This window comes from Oryzias melastigma, linkage group LG2 (assembly GCF_002922805.2).
Source record: "Oryzias melastigma strain HK-1 linkage group LG2, ASM292280v2, whole genome shotgun sequence".
Lineage (NCBI taxonomy): Eukaryota > Metazoa > Chordata > Actinopteri > Beloniformes > Adrianichthyidae > Oryzias > Oryzias melastigma.
In genome coordinates this window covers 9678420-9689504 of record NC_050513.1, presented here as the reverse complement: position 1 = coordinate 9689504, position 11085 = coordinate 9678420, and the positions used below count along the sequence as shown (strand labels likewise).

The window sequence follows — 11085 nt, the reverse complement described above, 5'->3', positions numbered from 1 at the left end:
CGAATTAATCGCAAACTTGGGAAAAATTAATCGCGATTAATCGCAATTTTCTTTTTTTTTTTCTTACAGTATTTGCCGACCACTTTTTATCTGAAAACAACTCCAATATAAAATCACACAAAACTGTACATTTAGAGCATTCATTTTTAATTAATGATGGCATTTTTGAGTTATGATTAATACCTAGTGGTCACAGTATTTTACTTGGTAAATTTTGTGACAATATGCAGCTTTTGAACAGAAATATGCCGTGGAAGCCTAAATCGGCGAAACAAATGAATACTGCTCCTCCAGGTGTCATTAAATTGCGTTATTGAATATTAGCGCATTAATTTTGTTTGATTAATCACATGTGTTAATGTTCACAGCCCTAATTATTAGCTTTAAATTTGATTTATTTTGAAAATCGTTCTTAGTGTAAAGTATTTAACCCCTTAACACCTGTTTTTTTTCTCCAGCTATAGTAAAAAAAGCAAAAAAAACAAATAATAAAATAAATATGTTTTTGCTTTTCATTAGATACTAAATTTAGGTAATTATTAGGCGAAGTGGTTTGTTGCATATTTGTGACAACAGGCATTAAGGGGTTAAAAATGTCAGGATTTTGAAGGAATCTCTGCGAATTGGTGCCAAATGTCTAGTTTCTGAATTATGGGGTCAAATCAGTATCAGTTTAAAGTTAATCAAATAGAACAAATTGTAAATTTTCAAAATTGACTTTTTATATTTAATATTGAAAATTTGAAAAAATAAATAAATCCAATTTAAACGTTTGAAAACTTAAGTAAAAGTATATAAATCTAAATTGTTACCAAATAAAAAAAGTTTATTTATTTCCTTTCAGTCCTCATTTTATGGGTTCAATTCTGACATTTAGATGTCAAAGTTGAGCTTTATTCATGTGGGGGCGGGGCTTACCCGAACATGATTGACATAGGGAGCGGTGACATCATTTCCCCTCCCCTCCCCCTCTCTCTCCCGAGGTACCAAACTTATCATTATCACAGCTGTATGTAATATCAAATTACAAAAGAACCGTCACAGTTCAGATTAAAAATCCTTTATGAAATTAGAAAACTTTCCAGAATGTCTCAGAATTAACAATCTTACATTTAATTAGAAATGGACCAACATGCATCCAAACAAAATCCAGACCACAAGGCAATAGAAAACACTAGAAACACATAATAAACATTTCTTTATATTGTTTTATAAAGCGCAATATTTTTCTACTTTTATCGTCCTGAGCGTTTAGGATGAGCCTTAAAAACAGTATCTAACATTATTAAAACAGGATTATAAGACACTTTTTTTCTCAGGTAATCATATATTTATTTTCTCTGTAGAATAAAATCTTCATGTTAAATATATTCACATTAAAAGTAAAATATTGAAATTCTCTTGATTAAAAACAACAAAACAAAAAAGTAAAGGGAAAAAAAGGTTAGCTTTGTGCTAAATGAAGCTAACTGTTTACTTGGTGTTAGCATGTTAGCAAACAGAGAAAATCTGTTTATATTTATTCTTTCAGAAAACAATTGAACATTATTATTTTCAAATACATGTTAGTAAAAACCCTTAAAACACATTTTTTTTTACTTTTTAGTTCAAAAACCATTAACAAAAAATGCTAATGTTCTAGCATAGTAAACCAGGCTATGTTCAAATTCCTTTACTTTTTAGAGCGCTACAAAGTGTGTTCACCATTTTGAGTGTTTTGGGGGTTTCCAAATCTACAATTCCAAAAAATGTCCCATAATTCTGTGCGAGAAACCAGTGTGCATCAATGGTAACTAGATTGTCAAGTTCCAACATCGAGACTTTTATTTTGAAAAATGGAAATAATGAAAACTCCTTCAGTTCAACTCCTGCCTCATTAGCTCACGGTGCCTTCAAGGAAATAAAGGATTCTTCCTCCTCCTCCTAAATTACATCTCGGACCGAAGCCCCCCCCCCACCCCCCACCCCCGACGGGTGCCTGGTCTATCTTTAGTGCTGCCCACAGGAGGAACGTTCACTCCACACGCTCCCCTCACACTTTGGGAGCTGCTGCTGATCCACACTAGACATCTTCTGTTCGTTTCCACTCTTGGAAAATGTGCCTAAGTTTAATAAATCCAAAACGATAATTTGGTAATGCGAATTAAAATAAATAAAGTTGGTAACTAATGAAGTTTGGGTTCACAGATTATAGCGATCCATTCAGGATCTCTGACGGCTGTTAGCCGGTCACATGACCCCTCCACAGGCCGAACCGCGGCGGCTGAATCTCCCAGTTGCTTCTTTCAGTCTGTGACGGCAGCTGGGAGAGCCCTCCGATTTGGCCCCGTCAGATTCCACTGGAGCATGCAGCGGGGTGGGTGAGGGGAGCTATATTTAGAGTTAGGGAGGATTAAATTGCAGAGCGTTCACAACCGGGACCCCTTTTTCTCCGCTCTGCCTTTCCCAGCCGGGAGCGACTGCCAACAGGACCCTCGGTGACCCATCTCCTTCTTCCCCTCGCTTTGCTGGCTCCCGACTCGCCATGGACCCCAACGCCATCAAGGAGGAGCTGCGGCTGTTTCAGAGCACCCTGCTCCAGGACGGCCTGAAGGAGCTGCTGAACGAGAACAAGTTTGTGGACTGCACCCTGAAGGTGGGGGACCGCTGCTTCCCCTGCCACCGGCTCATCATGGCGGCCTGCAGCCCCTACTTCAGGGAAATCTTCTTCACGGAAGACGGGAAGGAGGTGGAGAACACCAAGGAGGTCGTTTTGGAGGACGTCAACCCCTCCATCCTGGACATGATCATCCAGTACCTCTACTCCGCCGAGATCGACCTGACGGACGACAACGTTCAGGACATCATCGCGGTGGCCAACCGCTTCCAGATCCCCTCCGTCTTCACGGTCTGCGTCAACTACCTCCAGAAGAAGCTGTCTTTGGGGAACTGCATGGCCATCTTCAGGATGGGCCTGGTCCTGGGCTGCCCCCGGCTCGCCGTCTCCGCCCGCAACTACATTGCCGACCGCTTCGAGTTCCTCCACAAGGAAGAGGAGTTCCTCAAGCTCGCCGCTCACGAGATGTTCGCCATCGTCGGAGGGGACTCGCTCAACGTGGAGAAAGAGGAGATGGTGTTCGAGGCCGTCATGGCCTGGGTCCGCCACGACCGAGAGAAGCGCGTCAAGTTCCTGAAGGACGCCTTCGACTGCATCCGCTTCCGCCTGCTGCCGGAGAAGTACTTCAAGGAAAAAGTGGAGACGGACGACATCATCAAGGCCGACCCCGAACTGCAGAAGACCATCCAGGTCATCAGAGACGCCTTCAAGGGGAAACTTCCGGAAAAACCTAAGAAGAAGGAGGGAGAGGAGGGGGCCAGCAAGGAAGGAGGCGAGGACGAAGAGAGTCCGTTCCCCGGCTTCCTGAACGACACCCGCAGACACGGCATGCACGCGCGAGACTTTATCCTGATGATCAACGACACGGCGGCCGTGGCGTACGACGTCGGCGAGAACGAGTGCTTCCTGGCCGCCATGTCCGAGCAGGTGCCGCGTAACCACGTCAGCCTGGTGTCGCAGAAGAACCAGCTGTACATCATCGGAGGACTCTTCATGGACGAGGAGAACAAGGACGCGCCTTTGCAGTGCTACTTCTACTTGGTAAGCACCATTTGTCCAAAACATTTTGAGTTTCTTTGAAGTGAATTCATTAAAACATTACATCTATTTTAGAATATTTTTGATATTACGGCTTCAATTGAAAAAGTGTCTCAAATTTTAAGATTACGAGTATTTACAATTTTCTAGAAACATAGCGTTTCAGTTTAAAGCTGTTTTAGTTGAAGATTTACAAGAGTTTAAAGACATTGGAGCTACAGATATTAAAGGTTATTCCTTATGTTTTTCTTGCAATTCCCCAAACACATTCGAATCGGAGAAACAATCCAACACTTTGAAGCTAAGTTACTTCATTTAGCTCAAAAAGTTCCTAAAAATGTATTCTATGTGATGAACTTTTTTGAAGTATCCTGTCAGTTCTTACCGTCTCTCCACTGGCGTTCCACAGGGTTCTACTCTTGGCCCCTTTATCTTCTCAACCTTTACTATATTTCTGACTTTAACCATGTATACGCATTGGTCTTTCTATCAATTCTTTACAGATGACAACATTCTTTACAACGGAAGACATAAATCTGTCACTTAGAGGAGAAAAAAAACATCAACTCAATTTCTTGATGACTAAAGTCCTGATCCTACAGCCAGAATTTCCAAACTGCATCTAAAGTAAAAGTTAAGTCAGTGTAGAAATGAATAAAAAGAACAAGTTCTGGAAAAAGTTCACTACTTGAAGCATATATATTTTCATTGTGCTTAATTTGGAATGAACATTTCTTAATGTGTTGCTTTAGACAAAAACAGCTTCTGGAATAACTGTCTTTTATCTACAAATTTTCGTTTCTCTACAAATTGTAGCTCATATTCCTGTCAATGCTCTTCTATAGCATAGAGGTTTGTTGGCATAAATGGGCTACCACACTAATAGTTTAAATTAAAAGTAAAGTTTTAAATTTAAAAAATTGCAAACATATTTTTTTCCTCAAAATTATGGATGCACAGTCTTTAAAATATCCTTTCTTTATTTTACACTGAATTTTCTGTCATTTCCTGATGGGTCTTGAACAAAAACAAGTACTAAAGTGAATGTCTGTGAATCAAAAGTCAAAGTTTTTATATTTCCTCTCCAAAGTTTGATCCTCTGTCGGCGGACTGGATGGCGCTGCCGCCTATGCCCTCTCCCAGATGTCTTTTCAACATCGGGGAAAGTGACACCCTGATGTTTGCGGTGGCTGGAAAGGACCTCCAGACAAACGAGTCGCTGGACTCTGTGATGTGTTACGACACAGAGTCAGTGAAAGTCCTTTACTCTTTACTTTAGCCTTAAATACTTCAGCAGCTTTACTGCTTTAACCCAATCGAGGATTTATAATGTTATCACCTGTTTAACTAACACTCCTAAGACAAGAAACCTGTTGCGCCACATCTAAAATGACCCCCGTTCTTCAGGAAGATGAAGTGGAGTGAGACCAAAAAGCTTCCCCTGAAGATTCACGGTCACGCCGTGGTTTCCCACAAAGGCCTGGTGTACTGCATCGGAGGAAAGACCGACGACAAGTGAGTTCAAAAGCCTGAGCGGCCGTGTGTGTTTGAGTCTTCTTACGCTGAGGGCTGCAGCTGTTTGTGGTCCATCATGGTGCCTGTCACTCACTACAACTGCAGTCCAAGGGCTGTCCAGCATGCTAAAATGATACCACTCTGATAATAGATTTGTATTAGTAAAGGTATAAAATAATTGCTGTTTGTGTTGTTTCCATGGTGATCATAAATGTAGGCATTCCTCAGGGTCTAATTCTTTTGTTTCATCTACATATGTTCCCTCTGACCAGCAACAAATGATCCCTTAAGTGGGTGGGGCTTATTAACTGATGCCTAGTCTGCTTCAATCATAATATGAAAATGGGAAACATAGATATATGTTAGAGTTAAGTTCAATGGCACCAACAACCAGCCAATAGAAACCATTACACGGAGTTCCTCAGGGTTCAACTCTTGGACCTCTGCTGTTCAACCTATACATGCTCAAATAGATTGATAGATTCCTTCTGTAGGTAGAAACATCCTATAGATGGATACATCTGCCTATTCGATAGATAGATGTTGTATATTGTATTGTTTTATGAATTGTTGGTCAGAAAAAAAAAGATTCTTTGTCAGTTTTTGGCAACATTTTAGAATATTTTAAGATTAATTACAGAAAATTAGTCTAAACACAATATTCCTTTTCTTATTTAATATTTTTGTCACAATTCCGTAAATAAAGAGAACTAATTATTCTGTTTTCTTTTTTCTGTCAAATTAAAAAAAAATTGAAACAAATCATTGTTACAAATAGCTGAAAATAGTTATACATTTTTTTGCCCTTTCATTTTGGTTCATTTTAATCAGAATGTCAACAATGCACATGTGACAAAAAGTACATTAAATCTACTTTTCTTCTCTTGCTTTAAAATAAGCGAGTCTCTAGTGATTTGTAGCTACAGACACAATAAATCAGTCATTAGGAAAATGCCCGCTGCTGAATTTTAAGCTCCACAAAGAACATTTCCATAAATATCTGTATGTGTGCAATAGGGCCGAGCACAAAGGTCACCTTTCCAGGCTCTCATTTATCACCAAGTCTGGACTGTAAACACTCATTTATTAACCTTAAAGCAGTGCTTGACGTTGAACAAGTAAAAGCTCCCCAGAAACTTGCCTTTTAGTGTTTTTGATTTGACGTCATGTCCAGTCACACAAAGTCGTTTTTCTTTAAAGTTTAAACCTAAATGCTAACGTACTTTTGTCTCCTACGCAGCAAAGCCCTCAACAAAATGTTTGTGTACAACCACAAGCAGTCAGAGTGGAGGGAGATGGCCGCCATGAAGACACCCAGAGCCATGTTCGGAGCCACCATCCACAAGGGGAAAATCGTGGTCGCTGGGGGCGTCAATGAGGAGGGCCTCACTGCCGCCTGCGAGACCTTCGACTTTGCAACCAACAAGTACGAACCAGTTTGAGTTTGTCGAAACTAATACACATACATCATCTGAATAAGACATGGAAAAAAAATATGTTTTTGACTAAAACTGTTAAATAAATAGCTTTAGGATAGTACTAATAGTATTACTTGTACCCATTTTTTCCCCAGAGTTGTGTAGTTTTAAAGTAGGGCTGGGTTAATTAAATCAATAATCAATCCATAAAAGTATAGATTGAGCTGACACATAATGCTAAAGTCTGCTAGCTTGATGCTAACGTATAAAAAGATTTCCCATAGAACTGCTAATGTTAATTTTCCAAACTCTTTTATGGAAACATTTTATTAAAAGTAACCATTTGTGGTCTAAAACACAGTTTTTTGCTAATTCTTTCTTCTTCTTCTGGAATAAGGTGTAATGCTTTAGCACCATCGCCACCTAGTGGCCAAACTGAAACACCCTCCAGGAGAATCAGAACAATTGTTGGAGGTTCTCCATTTGAGAATCAATGTAACACTGTACGGTATTAACAATCTCATTATGATTTCACTGATGCAGTCTACAGTATGTGAACTGTCAGATTAATAGGAATATCTTAAAAATATATATAGATTATTAATGTATTTCCAACAAATGTGTCTAAATGTGTAAACTCAAAATTGAATTGAATTGATATAAACTGAGAGAATCAGACGAATCGAAAGAATCAAAAAATAAAAAAATAAAAAAAACTGAAGGTTCTGGTGAATTAAATCAATACTGGAAATCATTGCCCTATTTTAAAGCAAACACTTCTACATTTGACCACATCCAACCACAAATAACAAAAGTAGATGACTGTAACCTTCGTTTAGGACATTATCTTGCATCAAAGCTCAATTAACTGCCGAATTATTTGTGTAAATTTGTGTTGGGTTTGTCTTTTCTTTCATTCAGGCTCATTTTTGGGGTCAACTTCCATCCTTATGTGGTCAGAATTGGTCCTCCACTATTGGATCTGTGGATCTAGAAAAAACAATAGATATCTTTAGTTTGTTGTTAAAATTCTGTTTTTATCTGAGAAAAATTTGTGGAATCGTATCACCAGTTTAGCCAGTCAATTGTAAAAAAAAAATAATAAATACGTATTTTTCAGTAAATTGGCATTGCAAAATTTGTGCTAAAACGTCCCTCCTGCTTTTATTAATGCTGCGTGAGATGCATCCTTATTCATCTTTTTGACTTCAACCAATCACAGCTCAGTTGCTTCATGTTTCTGTCCTTCTTGATTGGTTGGAAACTGGAAAGTTTGAGGCGGTTTACATTATTTTTGGAAGTTGCAGATCTTGCAAGCCACTCAACATATTCTGAAAAACCCTAACAGTTATCATACCTGGCATAGAAGATTTTTAAAAAAAATGTTTTTTTGAAGATATTACCATATTGGCACCATAAACACTTCTTACAGTTTGGCCCACTTACAACTCTAAGAAACGCAAGACATACGAGAAATAAGTGGTTCACTTGCAAGTGAACACTGATGCAGTTTGTTACACTATGGATGCAGGGAGACTATTCAGCCAAGAAAAATCTTCTTTCTACTCCAGGAACTATTTATCATCTATTAATAGATCATATCCAATAAATGCTGGGTTTGAAAACAAGTCGAAACAAATTTACTGGAGCTTTGGCTCCAGTGTTGACATTCTTTTTACTACCGTAACTCTTCGACGTGTATGCATTTAACCTAATTGCAGCAGATTTTGAAGCAGAGAAAAAGCAGTCTCGCGCTGATAGGCAACACTTTACATTAGTGAAGTGTTAACGCAATCAACGAAAAATAGCCGATTTAGTCGTGGAAAAGAGGGCCTTGCGCCGTCGCGTAAAAGTGCGTTAAGTGTTGCATTTTTTTGCAAAGTAAAAAATAAAAATCCTCTTTTCCGCGTCAAAATGACCTGATTCGTGTTAATCGCATAAACGGTGAGACAGTTTTGGTACTTTAAAGATTGTGTGTTATTTAGTTGTTAGTGGCAACAACTCCCATATTTAAGGGTTGAACTCCAAACATCCAAAAAATGGTTAAAAATTTTTTGATTTTTTTTATAATCTCCGATACAGTAGTTTGTTGTATTTTATCCAATCTCATTTACTTTCTTGTATTTTGTGTGAGTGGAGCTTATCGTGTTCCCCTACACTATGCATAGGCCTTGTCAGGCTATTGAGCTAGCGCCAGGCTAATCACTGGTGCCATCATTGGTGAATAAAAGTTCAGTAGATGTATAGCGGACCGGTTATTCATGTATACCGCGCCAGAGTATAATGTATATAGTACTGTTTTAATGAAACCGTTCGACGGTCTTCGAACTACCACAATTCTTTGACCATTAACGCAATTAACGTAATTCAAACGGGATCAGTCGATTTACGTTAATTGCGTAAAAACGTTACTATTGTAAAGTGTTGCATATCAACGCAAAGGTGCTTTTCTCAGCTCACGGAATCCGCTGGAATTAATTGTGTAAATAGTTGAAGAGTTATGGTAATTAAAAATCTTAACACTTAAGGTAGCTATTTAAGGAGTAAAACCCTGAAATGTTCATCCAGTGTCTTTACCTGTGTTTTGCGATCATAAATACAATACCGTACACTAGTGCTTGGCGATATGACGATATATATCGTGTTGGCGATAATAAAGTGCATATCGTGCCATTTCTCCTCTATTGTTTATATCGCAAATTCAAGCAAACCAACGACTTTTTGCAACTTTTGACCAATCTACCGTGACAACAGTCATGGAAGACGGCGCAGCTTAGTGACCGTTACCCTTCCGACTCCTTACCGAGAACCATGCTCTCTTTTATTAGTTTACTTTAGTCCTCTGACATTTTTTTCTTCAGGACGGCGTGAACGGTCACCCCGCGGGGTGGTGGCATTTTGGTTTCACAGTTCTATTCAAGTTAAACAGCACAACAACATTATATATAGTGATGGTTAAGCATTTTCCTAGAGTTTCTTTCACAGTAAAAAGAGTTGGAATATGAGGATGTGAAGTTTATTTCATAATTAACATTTTTTAGGCACTTTTCAAAACAATCGTGTATTAAAAACATCACAACTTTTCACAAAAGCTGCCACAACATCAGACATTTTCTTTAGAGAATAAATACTTTATTGTCATATACCGTGATATATATCGTTATCATGATATAAAATATTTTGTATCATGATATACTTTTTTCCATACTATACAGAATGTTTACCACCAAATGAATCGTGTTTACCCATTACTAACAATTACCTGTACCTATTTAAATGGTTATGTATATAAACGCTAACACTACTAATTTACGCTAATTTACGCTAACACTACCGATTTACATTAACATTTTACACCCAATATAATACACTATAACTTAATATTCTACTGGGTTATAGCTTAATTTAGACACTATATCCTCAGTTTGACAGGTGTTTTTATTCTCATAAAAGAACATTTTATTGCTTTTTATCAGTGAAAACTACAAAAAATTATTGTTCAGGAACGAGTCATTGTTGACCGTTGAATTAATGTGTCTAATATTTAGTGTTATTGACTGTAAATTCAAAAAATATTTAAAAAATGTTATTTTTTTGGTTCCATAAAAGCCTAAATCAAGTTCAAGTAGGGAGGTAAAGAAAAATTCAGGGTGTTTTGTGTCCTTTTTCCTGGTAAACTGTTGTTTGAGGCCAACACACACACACAGATACGGACAAACACACCAGTGTGCAGCTAAGGCGAACACAAATAAACACTAAATTTCTTTGGAAGTGTCTTCCTGGTGTGAAAGCGTTCATCTTCACAGGTGGGAGCCGTTCACCGAGTTTCCTCAAGAGAGGAGTTCCATCAACCTGGTGAGCACTGGCGGCTGCCTGTACGCCGTGGGAGGCTTCGCCATGGTCCAGATGGAGGACAAGGAGGTGGCTCCCACAGAGGTCACCGACGTCTGGCAGTACGTTTTCAACTACAAAGGAGCCAGAGGCATTTCCAGCGCCGCCAGTGGGTCTTTACAGGTTCTGACATTGATTTTTTTCTTCCCCCCTCAGGTACGAGGAGGATAAGAAACAGTGGAGTGGCATGTTGAGGGAGATGCGCTACGCCGCCGGCTCTTCCTGCACCTCTATGCGCCTGAACGCCGCCAGGATGCCTAAACTGTAAACACAAGCGCGTGCTTTCTGCCGTCCGTCTGTCCGTCAACACGTCCGTCTCTCTTCCGCTTTGAATCTGCGGGAGAAAAGTAGGAGTCAGTTTGGACTGACGTCCACATCTCTGTTTACATCGTTTCTAGGTCATGTTTTGTAAAAAATAAACATTTAAACTGTTTTTTTTTTTTCAAAAGCAAACACTGGTGTGATTTCTTTCATGTAAATGAGGAGAAACGTGCATTTTGCCGGCCTTCCTTCTATCTTGACATTGTCATAAATCCACACGGTAGAAGATTATAAGGTAGGAGCGCCTGAAAACAAGTGACTTCTGTCACAAATGGTCAGTCATTGGCTCCAGAAGTAAATAAGAAA

General features: G+C 38.9%; 1 protein-coding gene across 1 annotated transcript; it reads left to right on the top strand.

Moving 5' to 3' along the window:
• Positions 1-2419: 2419 nt before the first annotated feature.
• Positions 2420-10911, top strand: LOC112159962 (kelch-like protein 41b). Its single transcript, XM_024294232.2, has 6 exons — positions 2420-3637; positions 4725-4882; positions 5042-5149; positions 6390-6575; positions 10374-10520; positions 10615-10911. The coding sequence occupies exons 1-6, from the start codon at positions 2525-2527 to the stop codon at positions 10724-10726; spliced, it is 1824 nt and encodes a 607-aa protein (XP_024150000.1). The 5' UTR covers positions 2420-2524; the 3' UTR covers positions 10727-10911.
• The last annotated feature ends 174 nt before the right edge of the window (positions 10912-11085 follow it).